Source organism: Hemiscyllium ocellatum, chromosome 3 (genome assembly GCF_020745735.1).
Source record: "Hemiscyllium ocellatum isolate sHemOce1 chromosome 3, sHemOce1.pat.X.cur, whole genome shotgun sequence".
NCBI lineage: Eukaryota > Metazoa > Chordata > Chondrichthyes > Orectolobiformes > Hemiscylliidae > Hemiscyllium > Hemiscyllium ocellatum.
Genome location: NC_083403.1, coordinates 4,498,705 through 4,520,628, shown reverse-complemented (window position 1 = coordinate 4,520,628; position 21,924 = coordinate 4,498,705). Strand labels below are relative to the sequence as shown.

At 58.4% G+C, this 21,924-nt stretch overlaps 1 protein-coding gene across 1 annotated transcript in view; it reads left to right on the top strand.

Annotated features, from left to right (window-relative positions):
* Positions 1–21,397, top strand: part of LOC132832876 (dynein axonemal heavy chain 6-like) — a 670,564-nt gene extending 649,167 nt beyond the window's left edge. Inside the window, exons 85-89 of the mRNA XM_060851082.1 lie at positions 6,016–6,128; positions 7,739–7,851; positions 13,251–13,438; positions 19,981–20,169; positions 21,200–21,397. Coding sequence (XP_060707065.1) covers positions 6,016–6,128; positions 7,739–7,851; positions 13,251–13,438; positions 19,981–20,169; positions 21,200–21,397 — 801 coding nt within the window. The remainder of the gene's footprint in view (positions 1–6,015; positions 6,129–7,738; positions 7,852–13,250; positions 13,439–19,980; positions 20,170–21,199) is intronic.
* The last annotated feature ends 527 nt before the right edge of the window (positions 21,398–21,924 follow it).

Below are 21,924 nucleotides of genomic sequence, written 5' to 3'. Positions count from 1 at the left end.
CACACAGGTATGTACCCGCTGGTGCTGTTGTTAGCTGTGTAGGAGTGTGTGCCACACGGGTATGTACCCGCTGGCGCTGTTAGCACTGCTATCTTAATGTATGAAAGACCCAGGTTCGATTCCAGCCGCGGGTGACTGTGTGGAGTTTGCATGTTCTCCCTGTGTCTGCATGGATTTCCTCTGGATGCTCCAGTTTCCTGCCCAGTCCGAAGATGTGTGGGTTAGCCATGGGAAATGAGTGTTACAGGGATATGGGCTGGGTGAGATCCTCTTCCGAAAATTGGTGTGCACTCAATGAGTCGAACGGTGTTATGAAACTGCAGGTGTGTGCTGTACCCTGAAGGCTGTTTTATATTGAGGTGTTTCAGGCGCCTGTTGTGTGATTGACTCGCAGTCTCAGAGTACACCGCAAACCTGAAAATATGGAACATGCAGCTGTTTCCACAACACTTTAGATTTCACCAAGCAGTTTAGATTATGCCCCAGGATAGAAAAACCCAATCAGATTTGAATTTTACTGGTGTAACAGCATTGAACCAATGAAACAATCCGATGATTGGGGTATGAAAAAAACCTGGCGTTTTGAGAGTTAGCCAGGGAGAGAGATCCATCTCGGGAAAGAGAGAGAGAGAGAAACTGCTATTGAAGACACTCTCTACCAAAGGGACCTTTATCATATGTAAGAGTAAAAAATGAGGTCTGCAGATGCTGGAGATCAGAGCTGAAAATGTGTTGCTGGTTAAAGCGCAGCAGGCCAGGCAGCATCTCAGGAATAGAGAATTCGACGTTTCGAGCATAAACCCTTCATCAGGAATGAGAGAGAGTAGCCAAGCAGGCTAAGATAAAAGGTAGGGAGGAGGGACTTGGGGGAGGGGCGATGGAGGTGGGATAGGTGGAAGGAGGTCAAGGTGAGGGTGATAGGCCGGGGTGGGGTGGGGGCGGAGAGGTCAGGAAGAGGATTGCAGGTTAGGAGGGCGGTGCTGAGTTGAGGGAACCGACTGAGACAAGGTGGGGGGAGGGGAAATGAGGAAACTGGAGAAATCTGAGTTCATCCCTTGTGGTTGGAGGGTTCCCAGGCGGAAGATGAGGCGCTCCTCCTCCAGCCGTCGTGTTGTTATGTTCTGCCGGTGGAGGAGTCCAAGGACCTGCATGTCCTCGGTGGAGTGGGAGGGAGAGTTAAAGTGTTGAGCCACGGGGTGGTTGGGTTGGTTGGTTCGGGCGGCCCGGAGGTGTTCTCTGAAGCGTTCCACAAGTAAGCGGCCTGTCTCCCCAATATAGAGGAGGCCACATCGGGTGCAGCGGATGCAATAGATGATGTGTGTGGAGGTACAGGTGAACTTGTGGCGGATATGGAAGGATCCCTTGGGGCCTTGGAGGGAAGTGAGTGTGGAGGTGTGGGCGCAAGTTTTACATTTCCTGCGGTTGCAGGGGAAGGTGCCGGGGGTGGAGGTTGGGTTGGTGGGGGGTGTGGATCTGACGAGGGAGTCACGAAGGGAGTGGTCCTTGCGGAACGCTGATAGGGGAGGGGAGGGAAATATATTCCTGGTGGTGGGGTCCGTTTGGAGGTGGCGGAAATGACGGCGGATGATACGTTGTATGCGGAAGTTGGTGGGGTGGTAGGTGAGAACCAGTGGGGTTCTGTCCTGGTGGCAGTTGGGGGAACGGGGCTCAAGGGCGGAGGAGCGGGAAGTGGAGGAGATGCGGTGGAGGGCATCGTCGATCACGTCTGGGGGGAATCTGCGGTCCTTGAAGAAGCAGGCCATCTGGGCTGTGCGGTGTTGGAACTGGTCCTCCTGGGAGCAGATGCGGCGGAGACGAAGGAATTGGGAATATGGGATGGAGTTTTTGCAGGGGGCAGGGTGGGAGGAGGTGTAGTCCAGGTAGCTGTGGGAGTCAGTTGGTTTATAGTAGATGTCTGTGTTGAGTCGGTCGCCCGAGATAGAGATGGAAAGGTCTAGGAAGGGGAGGGAGGAGTCTGAGACAGTCCAGGTGAATTTCAGGTCGGGATGGAAGGTGTTAGTAAAGTTGATGAACTGTTCAACCTCCTCGTGGGAGCACGAGGCAGCGCCGATACAGTCATCGATGTAGTGGAGGAAAAGGTGGGGGGTGGTGCCAGTGTAGTTGCGGAAGATGGACTGTTCCACATATCCTACGAAGAGGCAGGCATAGCTGGGGCCCATGCGGGTGCCCATGGCAACTCCTTTAGTTTGGAGGAAGTGGGAGGATTGAAAAGAGAAGTTATTCAGGGTGAGGACCAGTTCAGTCAGTCGAAGGAGGGTGTCAGTGGAAGGGTACTGGTTGGTGCGGCGGGAAAGGAAGAAGCGGAGGGCTTTGAGTCCTTCATGATGGGGGATGGAGGTGTACAGGGACTGGATGTCCATCGTGAAGATAAGGCGTTGGGGGCCGGGGAAGCGAAAATCCTGGAGGAGGTGGAGGGCGTGGGTGGTGTCCCGAACGTAGGTGGGGAGTTCTTGGACTAAAGGGGACAGGACCGTGTCGAGGTATGCGGAGATGAGTTCGGTGGGGCAGGAGCAGGCTGAGACAATGGGTCGGCCGGGACAGGCAGGTTTGTGGATTTTGGGCAGGAGGTAGAAACGGGCGGTGTGGGGTTGTGGGACTGAGGTTGGAGGCGGTGGATGGGAGATCCCCTGAGGTGATGAGGTTATGGATGGTCTGGGAGATGATGGTTTGGTGGTGGGAGGTGGGGTTGTGGTCAAGGGGGCGATAAGAGGAGGCGTCCGCGAGCTGGCGTTTGGCCTCAGCAGTGTAAAGGTCGGTGCGCCAAACTACTACCGCGCCTCCCTTGTCTGCGGGTTTGATGGTGAGGTTGGGATTGGAGCGGAGGGAGTGGAGGACTGCACGTTCTGAGGGTGAGATGTTGGAGTGGGTAAGAGGGGTGGACAGGTTGAGTCGGTTAATGTCACGGCGGCAGTTGGCTATAAAGAGGTCGAGGGCGGGTAAGAGGCCAGCACGGGGTGTCCAGGTGGATGGGGTGTGTTGGAGGCGGGAGAAGGGGTCGTCAGAGGGTGGGCGGGAGTCTTGGTTGTGAAAGTAGGCACGGAGGCGAAGGCGGCGGAAGAATTGTTCAATATCTCGCCGCGTGTTGAACTCATTAATCCGTGGGCGTAGGGGAATGAAGGTGAGGCCTCTGCTGAGGACTGATCTTTCATCCTCAGAGAGGGGGAGGTCTGGAGGGATGGTGAAAATCCGGCAAGGCTGGGAGCTAGGACCTGGTGTGGGACTGGAGCTGGGGCTGGGGGTGGGGTCAGGGGCGGGGACAGAGATCGAAGTAGGGGCGGAGTTAGACGTGGTGATGTTGCTCGATGTGGGGGAGGAGTCAAGCGTGGGGGCGGGGTCATGCGTCGTGACGGAAATAAGCGTGGGGGCGGGGTTATGCATGGTGACGAAGGTTTGCGTGGGGGCGGGGTTATGCGTGGTGACGAAAGACGGCGTGGGGGCGGGGTTACGTGTCGTGGCGAAAGACGGTGTGGGGGCGGGGTTACGTGTCGTGACGAAAGATGGCGTGGGGACGGGGTTATGCGTGGTGACGAAAGACGGTGTGGAGGCGGGGTTATGCGTGGTGACGAAAGACGGTGTGGGGGCGGGCTTATGCGTGGTGACGAAAGACGGTGTGGGGGCGGGGTTATGCGTGGTGACGAAAGACGGTGTGGGGGCGGGGTTATGCGTGGTGACGAAAGACGGTGTGGGGGCGGGGTTATGCGTGGTGACGAAAGACGGTGTGGGGGCGGGGTTACGTGTCGTGACGAAAGACGGTGTGGGGGCGGGGTTATGCGTGGTGACGAAAGACGGTGTGGAGGCGGGGTTATGCGTGGTGACGAAAGACGGTGTGGGGGCGGGGTTATGCGTGGTGACGAAAGACGGTGTGGGGGCGGGGTTATGCGTGGTGACGAAAGACGGTGTGGGGGCGGGGTTACATGTAGTGACGAAAGACGGCGTGGGGGCGGGGTTACGTGTAGTGACGAAAGATGGCGTGGGGGCGGGGTTACGTGTCGTGACGAAAGACGGTGTGAGGGCGGGGTTACGTGTCGTGACGAAAGACGGTGTGGGGGCGGGGTTATGCGTGGTGATGAAAGACGGCGTGGGGGCAGGGTTACGTGTCGTGACGAAAGACAGCGTGGGGGCAGGGTTACGTGTCGTGACGAAAGACAGCGTGGGGGCGGGGTTACGTGTCGTGACGAAAGGCGGTGTGGGGGCGGGGTTATGCGTAGTGACGAAAGACGGTGTGGGGGCGGGGTTATGCGTAGTGACGAAAGATGGCGTGGGGGCGGGGTTACGTGTCGTGACGAAAGACGGTGTGGGGGCGGGGTTATGCGTGGTGACGAAAGACGGTGTGGGGGCGGGGTTACGCGTAGTGACGAAAGACGGCGTGGGGGCGGGGTTACGTGTCGTGACGAAAGACGGCGTGGGGGCGGGGTTACGTGTCGTGACGAAAGACGGTGTGGGGGCGGGGTTATGCGTGGTGATGAAAGACGGCGTGGGGGCGGGGTTATGCGTGGTGATGAAAGACGGCGTGGGGGCGGGGTTACGTGTAGTGACGAAAGACAGCGTGGGGGCGGGGTTATGCGTAGTGACGAAAGACGGCGTGGGGGCGGGGTTACGTGTCGTGACGAAAGACGGTGTGGGGGCGGGGTTACGTGTCGTGACGAAAGACGGTGTGGGGGCGGGGTTATGCGTGGTGACGAAAGACGGCGTGGGGGCGGGGAAACCTGAGGATTTGTGCTCCTGCAGGTTAGTGATGTCAGTGGGGGCGGAAATGGTTGCAGCGATGGAGGAGTGGTGGTCATTCCCGGTGGCCGCGTGGGTCGCGGGTCCGTTGGCGATCGTGGAAGCGGTTGTGTGTGTGGTGGTCACCGGGGCAGTTGTTGGGGCGGCGATCGCGGGGGCTCCGAGGTAGGTGGGGGCGGAAGTGACGTCACGGTCGGCGGCGGCCTTTGGTGCCGCGGGCGCTGTAGTGGCCACATGTGTAATGGTGTCCGACAGGCCTGTGGAAGGTTCTGGAATAGTTGAGGGGTCACGAGTGTGGGGGTAAGTACATGAAAGTTTTTGGTACTTACTGTCTTTAATCTCTGATAGGGCTAGGAAGAACTGTTTGTTGAGTTTGTGGATTCTTCTGTAGATGAAGAACAGCAGGGGTCCTGTGCAGGTCTGTGAGAGTGCTGTCCTGAGCTGGGGTAGGGCTGATTGCAGGGAATGTAGGTAGCGACGCATGGCTGCAAGGGTGGAGCGGAGGATCCGGAGGGAGGTCTGTTGCTGGAGGCTTCGGATTTGTTGTAGGTACAGGTTGTCCTGGTTGGGTCCAAATTTTGTTGGTTGGAATGTAGTTCGGAGTCCGTGTGGGATCAGTCGGTTCCGTAGGCAGCTGCTGAGGCAGGAGATGTGGCTGTGGTAACGGGTCTGTTTGAGAACGTGGCTGAAGAGCTTCTGTGCAGAGGAGATGACCTGGGGGGTGCAGTGAGAGAGGGACTCACTGAAATCCTTGTAGAGGGAGGAAGAGAGCTTCTTCAAGGAAGGCATCCTTGAGGACCATCTTTGTAGCAGGTGACCATAGACGATCCCAGGGGATTCTCCAAACAGAGGAAGATTGACACCCGAGATGGTTTCGGAAATGGATGAGCTGTAAATGTAGCAGGAGCTGTATTGGATCGGCAGATTGTTAGGGAGTGGGAGGGAGGGAACAAGACCTTACAAAGAGGGAGGCATGGAGTCGGAAATAGTTGCTGTTTAATGTTCTCTTTTGGAGTTAAAGATTATTTTTTCTTTAAATAGTGGAATTTGGGGAGTACTCTGATACATGTTTTGACAGATTCTGAGGTGGGAGGAGTTTTTCTGGGAGTTTGGATGAATGAACAGAAAGGTTTGACCTGGATGGTAGCAATGGCCACCTTCCCCACAGAAGGGAGTCGAGAACCCAAACATTGATGGGATATGAAGGGGGGTATTTGTTTTGAGCAATGCTTCCTGTTCGGGTGTGAATTCCTTTCTCCGCCCATACAGCAACATTCCTATGAATCCTGCAAACCTCTGGCCTCCTGGATTGATGACCTGGTTGAGCGGGTGAATTTCTTCAGGACTTGGTCAAGGCAATTTACTGCAACTGCTCAGAAAAGGTACACACAGCCAGATCCCCAGTGATCATTCCACTATCAGATCCCCATCTCCCAGATCTCCAGTGATCACTCCACTATCAGATCCCCATCTCCCAGATCCCCGGTGATTACTCCACCACCAGATCCCCATCTCCCAGATCCCCAGTGATCAATCCACTGTCAGATCCCCATCTCCCAGATCCCCAGTGATCACTCCACTATCAGATCCCCATCTCCCAGATCCCCGATGATTACTCCACCACCAGATCCCCATCTCCCAGATCCCCAGGGATCACTGCACTACCAGATCTCCGACTCCCAGATCCCCAGTGATCACTCCACTGTCAGATCCCCTTCTCCCAGATCCCCGGTGATTACTCCACTACCAGATCTCCATCTCCCAGATCGCCATTGATCACTCCACTACCAGATCCCCATCTCCCTGATCCCCAGTGATTACTCCACAACCAGATTCCCATCTCCCTGATCCCCAGTGATCACTCCACTACCAGATCTCCATCTCCCAGATCCACAGTGATCACTCCACTATCAGATCCCCATCTCCCAGATCCCCAGTGATTACTCCACAACCAGATTCCCATCTCCCAGATCCCCAGTGATCACTCCACTACCAGATCTCCATCTCCCAGATCCCCAGTGATCACTCCACCACCAGATCCCCATCTCCCTGATCCCCAGTGATCACTCCTCTACCAGATCTCCATCTCCCAGATCCCCAGTGATCATTCCACTACCAGATCCCCATCTCCCAGATCCCCGGTGATTACTCCATCACCAGATCCCCATCTCCCAGATCCCCAGGGATCACTCCACTACCAGATCCCCATCTTCCTGATCCCCAGTGATTACTCCACGACCAGATTCCCATCTCCCAGATCCCCAGTGATCACTCCACTACCAGATCTCCATCTCCCAGATCACCAGTGATCACTCCACTATCAGATCCCCATCTCCCAGATACCCAGTGATTACTCCACCACCAGATCCCCATCTCCCAGATCCCCAATGATCACTCCACTACCAGATCCCCATCTCCCTGATCCCCGGTGATTACTCCCTGACCAGATTCCCATCTCCCAGATCCCCAGTGATCACTCCACGACCAGATCCCCATCTCCCTGATCCCCAGTGATCACTTCACTACCAGATCTCCAACTCCCAGATCCCCAGTGATCATTCCATTATCAGATCCCCATCTCCCAGATTCCCAGTGATCACTCCACTATCAGATCCCCATCTCCCAGATCCCCAGTGATCACTCCACTGTCAGATCCCCAACCCCCTGATCCCCTGTGATCACTCCATGACCAGATCCCCATCTCCCAGATCCCCAGTGATCACTCCACTAACAGATCCCCATCTCCCTAATCCCCAGTGATCACTCCATGACCAGATCCCCATCCCCCTGATCCCCAGTGATCACTCCATGACCAGATCCCCATCCCCCTGATCCCCAGTGATCACCCCACTGTCAGACCCCGATATCAGAGCCACATTCTCCACCCTCAAATGTAAATCTCATTTGCTCCGGTTGCTACTTCGTACCCGAAGGACACAGGGATTTGCTCACACCCTGCCCTTCACCGCATCCTCCTCTTCCTGCTCTACAGGATCTCCTCGGAGAAAACACTGAAATTACCCTCGAGAAAGGCAACTGAGCTTCAGGAGATCGACCGCCCAGAACCGTATTCCTTCTGGCTATCGGCATTCTTCTTCCCACAAGGTAGGTTACCGAGCGCCTGTACTGGTCCCTCACAGACCGAGCCCCTGTACTGGTCCCGCACTGACCGAGCGCCTGTACTGGTCCCTCTCAGTCCGAGCACCTGTAATGGTCCCGCACTGACCGAGCGCCTGTACTGGTCCCTCTCAGACTGAGCGCCTGTACTGGTCCCGCACTGACCGAGCACCTGTACTGGTCCCTCACAGACTGAGCACCTGTACTGGTCCCTCACAGACTGAGCACCTGTACTAGTCCCTCACAGACCGAGCGCCTGTACTGGTCCCTCACAGACTGAGCACCTGTACTGGTCCCTCTCAGACTGAGCACCTGTACTGGTCCCTCACAGACCGAGCGCCTGTACTGATCCCTCTCAGACTGAGCACCTGTACTGGTCCCTCTCAGACCGAGCGCCTGTACTGGTTCCTCTCAGACCGAGCATCTGTACGGGTCCTTCACAGACTGAGCGCCTGTACTGGTCCCTCTCAGACTGAGCACCTGTACTGGTCCCTCACAGACCGAGCGCCTGTACTAGTCCCTCTCAGACTGAGCACCTGTACTGGTCCCTCACAGACCGAGCGCCTGTACTGGTCCCTCTCAGACTGAGCACCTGTACTGGTCCCTCTCAGACCGAGCGCCTGTACTGGTTCCTCTCAGACCAAGCACCTGTACGGGTCCCTCACAGACTGAGCACATGTACTGGTCCCTCACAGACCGAGCGCCTGTACTGGTCCCTCTCAGACTGAGCACCTGTACTGGTCCCTAACAGACCGAACGCCTGTACTGGTCCCTCACAGACTGAGCACCTGTACTGGTTCCTCTCAGACCGAGCACCTGTACGAGTCCTTCACAGACTGAGCGCCTGTACTGGTCCCTCTCAGACCGAGCACATGTACTGGTCCCTCTCAGACCGAGCGCCTGTACTGGTCCCTCTCAAACTGAGCACCTGTACTGGTCCCTCACAGACCGAGCGCCTGTACTGGTCCCTCACAGACTGAGCACCTGTACTGGTTCCTCTCAGACCGAGCACCTGTACGGGTCCTTCACAGACTGAGCTCCTGTACTGGTCCCTCTCAGACCGAGCACCTGTACTGGTCCCTCTCAGACCGAGCGCCTGTACTGGTCCCTCTCAGACCGAGCACCTGTACTGGTCCCTCTCAGACTGAGCACCTGTACTGGTCCCTCACAGACCGAGCGCCTGTACTGGTCCCTCACAGACTGAGCACCTGTACTGGTCCCTCTCAGACCGAGCGCCTGTACGAGTCCCTCACAGACTGAGCACCTGTATTGGTTCCTCTCAGACCGAGCGCCTGTACAGGTCCCTCTCAGACTGAGCACCTGTACTGGTCCCTCTCAGACCGAGCACCTGTACTGGTCCCTCACAGACTGAGCACCTGTACTGGTCCCTCTCAGACCGAGCACCTGTACTGGTCCCTCTCAGACTGAGCGCCTGTACTGGTCCCTCACAGACTGAGCACCTGTACTGGTCCCTCTCAGACCGAGCGCCTGTACGAGTCCCTCACAGACTGAGCACCTGTATTGGTTCCTCTCAGACCGAGCGCCTGTACTGGTCCCTCTCAGACTGAGCACCTGTACTGGTCCCTCTCAGACCGAGCACCTGTACTGGTCCCTCTCAGACTGAGCACCTGTACTGGTCCCTCACAGACCGAGCGCCTGTACTGGTCCCTCTCAGACTGAGCACCAGTACTGGTCCCTCTCAGACTGAGCACCTGTACTGGTCCCTCTCAGACCGAGCGCCTGTACGAGTCCCTCACAGACTGAGCACCTGTATTGGTTCCTCTCAGACCGAGCGCCTGTACGGGTCCCTCACAGACTGAACACCTGTACTGGTCCCTCTCAGACCGAGCACCTGTACTGGTCCCTCTCAGACTGAGCACCTGTACTGGTCCCTCACAGACCGAGCGCCTGTACTGGTCCCTCTCAGACTGAGCACCTGTACTGGTCCCTCTCAGACCGAGCGCCTGTACTGGTCCCTCTCAAACTGAGCACCTGTACTGGTCCCTCACAGACCGAGCGCCTGTACTGGTCCCTCACAGACTGAGCACCTGTACTGGTTCCTCTCAGACCGAGCACCTGTACGGGTCCTTCACAGACTGAGCGCCTGTACTGGTCCCTCTCAGACTGAGCACCTGTACTGGACCCTCTCAGACCGAGCGCCTGTACTGGTCCCTCTCAGACCGAGCACCTGTACTGGTCCCTCTCAGACTGAGCACCTGTATTGGTCCCTCACAGACCGAGCGCCTGTACTGGTCCCTCTCAGACCGAGCACCTGTACTGGTCCCTCTCAGACTGAGCTCCTGTACTGGTCCCTCTCAGACTGAGCACCTGTATTGGTCCCTCACAGACCGAGCGCCTGTACGGGTCCCTCACAGACTGAACACCTGTATTGGTCCCTCTCAAACTGAGCACCTGTACTGGTCCCTCACAGACCAAGCGCCTGTACTGGTCCCTCACAGACTGAGCACCTGTACTGGTTCCTCTCAGACCGAGCACCTGTACGGGTCCTTCACAGACTGAGTGCCTGTAATGGTCCCTCTCAGACCGAGCACCTGTACTGGTCCTTCTCAGACCGAGCGCCTGTACTGGTCCCTCTCAGACCGAGCACCTGTACTGGTCCCTCTCAGACTGAGCACCTGTATTGGTCCCTCACAGACCAAGCGCCTGTACTGGTCCCTCTCAGACCGAGCACCTGTACTGGTCCCTCTCAGACTGAGCTCCTGTACTGGTCCCTCTCAGACTGAGCACCTGTACTGGTCCCTCGCAGACCGAGCGCCTGTTCTGGTCCCTCACAGACTGAGCACCTGTATTGGTTCCTCTCAGACCGAGTGCCTGTACTGGTCCCTCACAGACTGAGCACCTGTACTGGTCCCTCTCAGACTGAGCACCTGTACTGGTCCCTCACAGACCGAGCGCCTGTACTGGTCCCTCTCAGACTGAGCACCTGTACTGGTCCCTCTCAGACCGAGCGCCTGTACTGATCCCTCTCAAACTGAGCACCTGTACTGGTCCCTCACAGACCGAGCGCCTGTACTGGTCCCTCACAGACTGAGCACTGTACTGGTTCCTCTCAGACCGAGCACCTGTACGGGTCCTTCACAGACTGAGCGCCTGTACTGGTCCCTCTCAGACCGAGCACCTGTACTGGTCCCTCTCAGACCGAGCGCCTGTACTGGTCCCTCTCAGACCGAGCGCCTGTACTGGTCCCTCTCAGACCGAGCACCTGTACTGGTCCCTCTCAGACTGAGCACCTGTACTGGTCCCTCACAGACTGAGCACCTGTACTGGTCCCTCACAGACCCACAACCCCGCACCGCCTGTTTCTACCTCCTGCCCAAAATCCACAAACCTGCCTGCCCCGGCCGACCCATTGTCTCAGCCTGCTCCTGCCCCACCGAACTCATCTCCCAATACCTCGACACAGTTCTGTCCCCTTTAGTCCAAGAACTCCCCACCTACATTCGGGACACCACCCACGCCCTCCACCTCCTCCAGGATTTTCGCTTCCCCGGTCCCCAACGCCTTATCTTCACGATGGACATCCAGTCCCTGTACACCTCCATCCCCCATCACGAAGGACTCAAAGCCCTCCGCTTCTTCCTTTCCCGCCGCACCAACCAGTACCCTTCCACTGACACCCTCCTTCGACTGACTGAACTGGTCCTCACCCTGAATAACTTCTCTTTTCAATCCTCCCACTTCCTCCAAACTAAAGGAGTTGCCATGGGCACCCGCATGGGCCCCAGCTATGCCTGCCTCTTCGTAGGATATGTGGAACAGTCCATCTTCCGCAACTACACTGGCACCACCCCCCACCTTTTCCTCCGCTACATCGATGACTGTATCGGCGCTGCCTCGTGCTCCCACGAGGAGGTTGAACAGTTCATCAACTTTACTAACACCTTCCATCCCGACCTGAAATTCACCTGGACTGTCTCAGACTCCTCCCTCCCCTTCCTAGACCTTTCCATTTCTATCTCGGGCGACCGACTCAACACAGACATCTACTATAAACCGACTGACTCCCACAGCTACCTGGACTACACCTCCTCCCACCCTGCCCCCTGCAAAAACTCCATCCCATATTCCCAATTCCTTCGTCTCCGCCGCATCTGCTCCCAGGAGGACCAGTTCCAACACCGTACAGCCCAGATGGCCTCCTTCTTCAAGGACCGCAGATTCCCCCCAGACATGATCGACGATGCCCTCCACCGCATCTCCTCCACTTCCCGCTCCTCCGCCCTTGAGCCCCGCTCCTCCAACCGCCACCAAGACAGGACCCCACTGGTTCTCACCTACCACCCCACCAACCTCCGTATACAACGTATCATCCGCCGCCATTTCCGCCACCTCCAAACAGACCCCACCACCAAGGATATATTTCCCTCCCCTCCCCTATCAGTGTTCCGCAAAGACCACTCCCTCCGTGACTCCCTCGTCAGGTCCACACCCCCCACCAACCCAACCTCCACTCCTGGCACCTTCCCCTGCAACCGCAGGAAATGTAAAACTTGCGCCCACACATCCTCCCTCACTTCCCTCCAAGGCCCCAAGGGATCCTTCCATATCCGCCACAAGTTCACCTGCACCTCCACACACATCATCTATTGCATCCACTGCACCCGATGTGGCCTCCTCTATATTGGGGAGACGGGCCGCCTACTTGCGGAACGCTTCAGAGAACACCTCTGGGACGCCCGGACCAACCAACCCAACCACCCCGTGGCTCAACACTTTAACTCTCCCTCCCACTCCACCGAGGACATGCAGGTCCTTGGACTCCTCCATCGCCAGAACATAACAACACGACGGCTGGAGGAGGAGCGCCTCACCTTCCGCCTGGGAACCCTCCAACCACAAGGGATGAACTCAGATTTCTCCAGCTTCCTCATTTCCCCTCCCCCCACCTTGTCTCAGTCGGTTCCCTCAACTCAGCACCGCCCTCCTAACCTGCAATCCTCTTCCTGACCTCTCCGCCCCCCACCCCACTCCGGCCTATCACCCTCACCTTGACCTCCTTCCACCTATCCCACCTCCATCGCCCCTCCCCCTAGTCCCTCCTCCCTACCTTTTATCTTAGCCTGCCTGGCACACACTCCTCATTCCCTTGGTGGATGACACCCTGTTCCCTAATGGAACGCTGGGAGTGACTGGATTTTCTGACCGGCCCCTCTCTGCCTTCACTCCCTGTAACTGCCCAGCTGGATTTTCCCAGCACATTCAGTCAGGCGCTAAGGGATGGCAATTTTTCCGGGTAATACCGGATTGACTCCCTGATGAAGTTTCACCCTGGGAATTCGGGATTTGAGCTCTCCTGGAGGGACGGATAGTGGTGGTGAAGATGAGGTTGATCCTGGTGTGTAACAGAGTCCCGTGTCCCACTGCAGGACTGCTGACCGCTCTGTTACAGACCCACGCTCGCAAACACGGCCTGTCCATGGATAATATCACCTTTGTGATCCACGTCCAGCCCTTCACCAAGCTCACCAAAGACTTCTTCAGTCTCCGCAAACACAAATCCAACATCTGGCTCCAAGCTTTCAAGGTGGATATTCGGGGAAACCGAGAGACGGGGGTCAACATGGGGAAGGAGCAGGAGACTACTGGGGGGAGAGTGTACCCAGGGGACAGACACGGGGAGTATACAGTGTTCTGGGGGGAGAGTGAACCCAGGGGACAGACACGGGGAGTATACAGTGTGCTGGGGGGAGAGTGAACCCAGGGGACAGACACGGGGAGTATACAGTGTCCTGGGGGGAGAGTGTACCCAGGGGACAGACACGGGGAGTATACAGTGTTCTGGGGGGAGAGTGTACCCAGGGACAGACACGGGGAGTATACAGTGTCCTGGGCGGGGGGAGAGTGTACCCAGGGACAGACACGGGGAGTATACAGTGTCCTGGGGGGAGAGTGTACCCAGGGGGACAGACACAGGGAGTATACAGTGTCCTGGTGGGGAGAGTGTACCCAGGGGACAGACACGGGGAGTATACAGTGTCCTGGTGGGGAGAGTGAACCCAGGGCACAGACACGGGGAGTATACAGAGTCCTGGGGGGGAGCATACCCAGGGGGCAGACTCGGGGAGTATACAGTGTCCTGGGGGGGGGGTGCAGAGTGTACCCAGGGGACAGACTCGGGGAGTATACAGTGTCCTGGGGGGAGAATGAACCCAGGGGACAGACACGGGGAGTATACAGTGTCCTGGGGGGAGAGTGAACCCAGGGGACAGACACGGGGACAATACAGAGTCCTTTAGGGTGAGAGTGTTTACTCAGGGTGGAGAATAGGGATTACTGGGCAGGTTGAGGGTGTTTACCCAGGGTAAGGGTCAGGGGTTACTGGGCAGGGTGCGGGTGTTTACCCAGGGTAAGGGTCAGGGGTTACTGGGCAGGGGGCGGGTGTTTACCCAGGGTAAGGGTCAGGAGTTACTGGGCAGGGTGAGGGTGTTTACCCAGGGTAAGGGTCAGGGGTTACTGGGCAGGTTGAGGGTGTTTACCCAGGGTAAGGGTCAGGAGTTACTGGGCAGGGTGAGGGTGTTTACCCAGGGTAAGGGTCAGGGGTTACTGGGCAGGGGGCGGGTGTTTACCCAGGGTAAGGGTCAGGGGTTACTGGGCAGGGTGAGCGTGTTTACCCAGGGTAAGGGTCAGAGGTTACTGGCCAGGGTGAGGGTGTTTACCGAGGGTAAGGGTCAGGGGTTACTGGGCAGGGTGCGAGTGTATACCCAGGGTAGGGGTCAGGTGTTACTGGGCAGGGTGAGGGTGTTTACCCAGGGTAAGGGTCCGGGGTTACTGGTCAGGGGAGGATGTTTACCCAGGGTAAGGGTCCGGGGTTACTGGGCAGGGTGAGGGTGTTTACCCAGGGTAAGGGTCAGGGTTACTGGTCAGGGTGAGGGTGTTTACCCAGGGTAAGGGTCCGGGGTTACTTGTCAGGGGAGGATGTTTACCCAGGGTAAGGGTCAGGGTTAGTGGGCAGGGTGAGGGTGTTTACCCAGGGTAGGGGTCAGGGGTTACTGGTCAGGATGAGGGTGTTTACCCAGGGTAAGGGTCAGGCGTTACTGGGCAGGGTGAGGGTGTTTACCCAGGGTAAGGGTCAGGGGTTACTGGGCAGGGGGCGGGTGTTTACCCAGGGTAAGGGTCAGGGGTTACTGGGCAGAATGAGGGTGTTTACCCAGGGTAAGGGTCAGGGGTTACTGGGCAGGGTGAGGGTGTTTACCGAGGGTAAGGGTCAGGGGTTACTGGGCAGGGTGCGAGTGTATACCCAGGGTAGGGGTCAGGTGTTACTGGGCAGGGTGAGGGTGTTTACCCAGGGTAAGGGTCCGGGGTTACTGGTCAGGGGAGGATGTTTACCCAGGGTAAGGGTCCGGGGTTACTGGGCAGGGTGAGGGTGTTTACCCAGGGTAAGGGTCAGGGTTACTGGGCAGGGTGAGGGTGTTTACCCGGGGTAGGGGTCAGGGGTTACTGGTCAGGGTGAGGGTGTTTACCCAGGGTAAGGGTCCGGGGTTACTGGGCAGGGTGAGGGTGGTTACCCAGGGTAAGGGTCAGGGGTTACTGGGCAGGGTGAGGGTGTTTACCCAGCGTAGGGGTCAGGAGTTACTGGGCAGGGTGAGGGTGTTTACCCAGGGTAAGGGTCAGGGGTTACTGGGCAGGGTGCGGGTGTTTACCCAGGGTAAGGGTCAGGGGTTACTGGGCAGGGTGAGGGTGTTTACCCAGGGTAAGGGTCAGGGGTTACTGGGCAGGGTGAGGGTGTTTACCCAGGTTAAGGGTCAGGGGTTACTGGGCAGGGTGAGGGTGTTTACCCAGGGTAAGTGTCAGAGGTTACTGGGCAGGGTGAGGGTGTTTACCCAGGGTAAGGGTCAGGGGTTACTGGGCAGGGTGAGGGTGTTTACCCAGGTTAAGGGTCAGGGGTTACTGGGCAGGGTGAGGGTGTTTACCCAGGGTAGGGGTCAGGGGTTACTGGGCAGAGTGAGTGTTTACCCAGGGTAAGGGTCAGGGGTTGCTGGGCAGGGTGAGGGTGGTTACCCAGGGTAAGGGTCAGGGGTTACTGGGCAGGGTGAGGGTGTTTACCCAGCGTAGGGGTCAGGAGTTACTGGGCAGGGTGAGGGTGTTTACCCAGGGTAAGGGTCAGTGGTTACTGGGCAGGGTGCGGGTGTTTACCCAGGGTAAGGGTCAGGGTTAGTGGGCAGGGTGAGGGTGTTTACCCAGGGTAGGGGTCAGGGGTTACTGGTCAGGATGAGGGTGTTTACCCAGGGTAAGGGTCAGGCGTTACTGGGCAGGGTGAGGGTGTTTACCCAGGGTAAGGGTCAGGGGTTACTGGGCAGGGGGCGGGTGTTTACCCAGGGTAAGGGTCAGGGGTTACTGGGCAGAATGAGGGTGTTTACCCAGGGTAAGGGTCAGGGGTTACTGGGCAGGGTGAGGGTGTTTACCGAGGGTAAGGGTCAGGGGTTACTGGGCAGGGTGAGGGTGTATACCCAGGGTAGGGGTCAGGTGTTACTGGGCAGGGTGAGGGTGTTTACCCAGGGTAAGGGTCCGGGGTTACTGGTCAGGGGAGGATGTTTACCCAGGGTAAGGGTCCGGGGTTACTGGGCAGGGTGAGGGTGTTTACCCAGGGTAAGGGTCAGGGTTACTGGGCAGGGTGAGGGTGTTTACCCGGGGTAGGGGTCAGGGGTTACTGGTCAGGGTGAGGGTGTTTACCCAGGGTAAGGGTCCGGGGTTACTGGGCAGGGTGAGGGTGGTTACCCAGGGTAAGGGTCAGGGGTTACTGGGCAGGGTGAGGGTGTTTACCCAGCGTAGGGGTCAGGAGTTACTGGGCAGGGTGAGGGTGTTTACCCAGGGTAAGGGTCAGGGGTTACTGGGCAGGGTGCGGGTGTTTACCCAGGGTAAGGGTCAGGGGTTACTGGGCAGGGTGAGGGTGTTTACCCAGGGTAAGGGTCAGGGGTTACTGGGCAGGGTGAGGGTGTTTACCCAGGTTAAGGGTCAGGGGTTACTGGGCAGGGTGAGGGTGTTTACCCAGGGTAAGTGTCAGAGGTTACTGGGCAGGGTGAGGGTGTTTACCCAGGGTAAGGGTCAGGGGTTACTGGGCAGGGTGAGGGTGTTTACCCAGGTTAAGGGTCAGGGGTTACTGGGCAGGGTGAGGGTGTTTACCCAGGGTAGGGGTCAGGGGTTACTGGGCAGAGTGAGTGTTTACCCAGGGTAAGGGTCAGGGGTTGCTGGGCAGGGTGAGGGTGGTTACCCAGGGTAAGGGTCAGGGGTTACTGGGCAGGGTGAGGGTGTTTACCCAGCGTAGGGGTCAGGAGTTACTGGGCAGGGTGAGGGTGTTTACCCAGGGTAAGGGTCAGTGGTTACTGGGCAGGGTGCGGGTGTTTACCCAGGGTAAGGGTCAGGGGTTACTGGGCAGGGTGAGGGTGTTTACCCAGGGTAAGGGTCAGAGGTTACTGGGCAGGGTGAGGGTGTTTACCCAGCGTAGGGGTCAGGGGTTACTGGGCAGGGTGAGGGTGTTTACCCAGGGTAAGGGTCCAGGGTTACTGGGCAGGGTGAGGGTGTTTACCCAGGGTAAGGGTCAGGGGTTACTGGGCAGGGTGAGGGTGTTTACCCAGGGTAAGGGTCACGGGTTACTGGGCTGGGTGAGGGTGTTTACCCAGGGTAAGGGTCAGGGGTTACTGGGCAGGGTGAGGGTGTTTACCCAGGTTAAGGGTCAGGGGTTACTGGGCAGGGTGAGGGTGTTTACCCAGGGTAGGGGTCAGGGGTTACTGGGTAGAGTGAGTGTGTTTACCCAGGGTAAGGGCCAGGGGTTACTGGGCAGGGTGAGGGTGTTTACCCAGGGTAAGGGTCAGGGGTTACTGGGCAGGGTGAGGGTGTTTACCCAGCATAGGGGTCAGGAGTTACTGGGCAGGGTGAGGGTGTTTACCCAGGGTAAGGGTCAGGGGTTACTGGGCAGGGTGAGGGTGTTTACCCAGGGTAAGGGTCAGGGGTTACTGGGCAGGGTGAGGGTGTTTACCCAGGGTAAGGGTCAGGGGTTACTGGGCAGGGTGAGGGTGTTTACCCAGGGTAAGGGTCAGGGGTTACTGGGCAGGGTGAGGGTGTTTACCCAGGGTAAGGGTCAGGGGTTACTGGGCAGGGTGAGGGTGTTTACCCAGGTTAAGGGTCAGGGGTTACTGGGCAGGGTGAGGGTGTTTACCCAGGGTAGGGGTCAGGGGTTACTGGGCAGAGTGAGTGTTTACCCAGGGTAAGGGTCAGGGGTTGCTGGGCAGGGTGAGGGTGGTTACCCAGGGTAAGGGTCAGGGGTTACTGGGCAGGGTGAGGGTGTTTACCCAGCATAGGGGTCAGGAGTTACTGGGCAGGGTGAGGGTGTTTACCCAGGGTAAGGGTCAGGGGTTACTGGGCAGGGTGCGGGTGTTTACCCAGGGTAAGGGTCAGGGGTTACTGGGCAGGGTGCGGGTGTTTACCCAGGGTAAGGGTCAGGGGTTACTGGGCAGGGTGAGGGTGTTTACCCAGGGTAAGGGTCAGGGGTTACTGGGCAGGGTGAGGGTGTTTACCCAGGGTAAGGGTCAGGGGTTACTGGGCAGGGTGAGGGTGTTTACCCAGGTTAAGGGTCAGGGGTTACTGGGCAGGGTGAGGGTGTTTACCCAGGGTAAGTGTCAGAGGTTACTGGGCAGGGTGAGGGTGTTTACCCAGGGTAAGGGTCAGGGGTTACTGGGCAGGGTGAGGGTGTTTACCCAGGTTAAGGGTCAGGGGTTACTGGGCAGGGTGAGGGTGTTTACCCAGGGTAGGGGTCAGGGGTTACTGGGCAGAGTGAGTGTTTACCCAGGGTAAGGGTCAGGGGTTGCTGGGCAGGGTGAGGGTGGTTACCCAGGGTAAGGGTCAGGGGTTACTGGGCAGGGTGAGGGTGTTTACCCAGCGTAGGGGTCAGGAGTTACTGGGCAGGGTGAGGGTGTTTACCCAGGGTAAGGGTCAGTGGTTACTGGGCAGGGTGCGGGTGTTTACCCAGGGTAAGGGTCAGGGGTTACTGGGCAGGGTGAGGGTGTTTACCCAGGGTAAGGGTCAGAGGTTACTGGGCAGGGTGAGGGTGTTTACCCAGCGTAGGGGTCAGGGGTTACTGGGCAGGGTGAGGGTGTTTACCCAGGGTAAGGGTCCAGGGTTACTGGGCAGGGTGAGGGTGTTTACCCAGGGTAAGGGTCAGGGGTTACTGGGCAGGGTGAGGGTGTTTACCCAGGGTAAGGGTCACGGGTTACTGGGCTGGGTGAGGGTGTTTACCCAGGGTAAGGGTCAGGGGTTACTGGGCAGGGTGAGGGTGTTTACCCAGGTTAAGGGTCAGGGGTTACTGGGCAGGGTGAGGGTGTTTACCCAGGGTAGGGGTCAGGGGTTACTGGGTAGAGTGAGTGTGTTTACCCAGGGTAAGGGCCAGGGGTTACTGGGCAGGGTGAGGGTGTTTACCCAGGGTAAGGGTCAGGGGTTACTGGGCAGGGTGAGGGTGTTTACCCAGCATAGGGGTCAGGAGTTACTGGGCAGGGTGAGGGTGTTTACCCAGGGTAAGGGTCAGGGGTTACTGGGCAGGGTGAGGGTGTTTACCCAGGGTAAGGGTCAGGGGTTACTGGGCAGGGTGAGGGTGTTTACCCAGGGTAAGGGTCAGGGGTTACTGGGCAGGGTGAGGGTGTTTACCCAGGTTAAGGGTCAGGGGTTACTGGGCAGGGTGAGGGTGTTTACCCAGGGTAGGGGTCAGGGGTTACTGGGCAGAGTGAGTGTTTACCCAGGGTAAGGGTCAGGGGTTGCTGGGCAGGGTGAGGGTGGTTACCCAGGGTAAGGGTCAGGGGTTACTGGGCAGGGTGAGGGTGTTTACCCAGCATAGGGGTCAGGAGTTACTGGGCAGGGTGAGGGTGTTTACCCAGGGTAAGGGTCAGGGGTTACTGGGCAGGGTGCGGGTGTTTACCCAGGGTAAGGGTCAGGGGTTACTGGGCAGGGTGCGGGTGTTTACCCAGGGTAAGGGTCAGGGGTTACTGGGCAGGGTGAGGGTGTTTACCCAGGGTAAGGGTCAGGGGTTACTGGGCAGGGTGAGGGTGTTTACCCAGGGTAAGGGTCAGTGGTTACTGCTGTCTGATTGCCTTTGATGTGGTTTTGTCACAGCACCCTGACCCTGACCCTGACCCTGAACGTGCCCGTCCCCACCACCCTGTGCCCCCTGACAATGGGGCTTTCCTTCTAGGCCTGTATTTGGATGGCGCCTGCTGGGACCATGGCAACCAGGTGCTGCAGGATTCCAGTGTGGGTCAGCGATATTCCGAAATGCCGGAGATTCTCTTCCTCCCCGTCCAGGTGAGAGCTTCCCTCCCCCACCGGGTCATTCTCCATTTCCCATCGTGTCCCAGGACCACCTCGGGACAGACCCAGGACAGAGAGCCTCGGAGGGGAGTCCCTCAGAGAGGGGGAGGGGCTGAGGGAGTCCCTCGCGGGGGTTTGGAGGGGCTGAGGGGAGTCCCTCGGGAGGTTTGGAGGGGCTGAGGGGAGTCCCTCGCGGGGGGTTTGGAGGGGCTGAGGGGATCCCTCGCGGCGGTTTGGAGGGGCTGAGGGGATCCCTCGCGGGGGTTTGGAGGGGCTGAGGGGAGTCCCTCGCGGGGGTTTGGAGGGGCTGAGGGGAGTCCCTCGCGGGGAGGGGCTGAGGGGAGTCCCTCGCGCGGGGTTTGGTGGGGCTGAGGGGATCCCTCGCGGGGAGGGGCTGAAGGGAGCCCCTCGCGCGGGGTTTGGAGGGGCTGAGGGGATCCCTCGCGGGGGTTTGGAGGGGCTGAGGGGATCCCTCGCGGGGGTTTGGAGGGGCTGAAGGGAGCCCCTCGCGGGGGGTTTGGAGGGGCTGAGGGGAGTCCCTCGCGCGGGGTTTGGAGGGGCTGAGGGGATCCCTCGCGGGGGTTTGGAGGGGCTGAGGGGAGTCCCTCGCGGGGGTTTGGAGGGGCTGAGGGGAGTCCCTCGCGGGGAGGGGCTGAAGGGAGTCCCTCGCGCGGGGTTTGGAGGGGCTGAGGGGATCCCTCGCGGGGGTTTGGAGGGGCTGAGGGGATCCCTCGCGGGGGTTTGGAGGGGCTGAAGGGAGCCCCTCGCGGGGGGTTTGGAGGGGCTGAGGGGAGTCCCTCGCGCGGGGTTTGGAGGGGCTGAGGGGATCCCTCGCGGGGGTTTGGAGGGGCTGAGGGGAGCCCCTCGCGGGGGGTTTGGAGGGGCTGAGGGGAGTCCCTCGCGCGGGGTTTGGAGGGGCTGAGGGGATCCCTCGCGGGGGTTTGGAGGGGCTGAGGTGTAACCGTGTGTTGCTGCAGTCTCCTGTATCCTGAGTGTGAGCTGAGGGCGGCCTGTCTGCTTTCAGATTGACCGGGTGTCGGCGGAGCTCTCTGGGAAGAGGGTGTATGAGTGTCCCTTGTATCGGACATCCCAGAGGGCAGGAACACTCTCATCCACCGGCCATTCCACCAACTTCGTCATTCCCATCAATCTGCCCACCCATGTTGCTGCCAGTTACTGGGTCACCCGGGGAGTGGCACTGCTGTGCCAACTGGATGACTGACACCACGGCACCCTCCTGTAGTACAGGAATTCCCAATCCGACCTCAATTCCCTCTCCCGTCCACCTTACCACGCTCCCCATCCCCACGTTCCATTATTACCCTCTCATTTATTCCCGTTTTCTCACAGACCCAGGCCCTGGACATGTCAGATTCCGACCCCATTGACACATCCCAATTCAATCAGGAATTTCAATGCTTCACTCACAGTTTCCCAATCTCAGCACAATCCCAGAACCCCAATGATGCCCAGTTTCCCATCCCAATGCTCTCTCAGAATTTGATTCCTAGTTTGCTAGTCTCAGCCCTATCCGAGAATCACAATATTGCACTCCCGTGGATAATCAGGAGTCTGGGATAACGCAGATGTTCAGAATCCAACATGGCACTCACAGAGAGGACAGGCTGGCAGCAGACAGGGGACTGACATTGGCTGCAAGAACACGAGGTGGAAAGGGAGCTGGAATTGCGATACTCGGGAAAACGGATTCAACCTTTCTCCTGACCCAATATCGCGCAGGAACTCTCC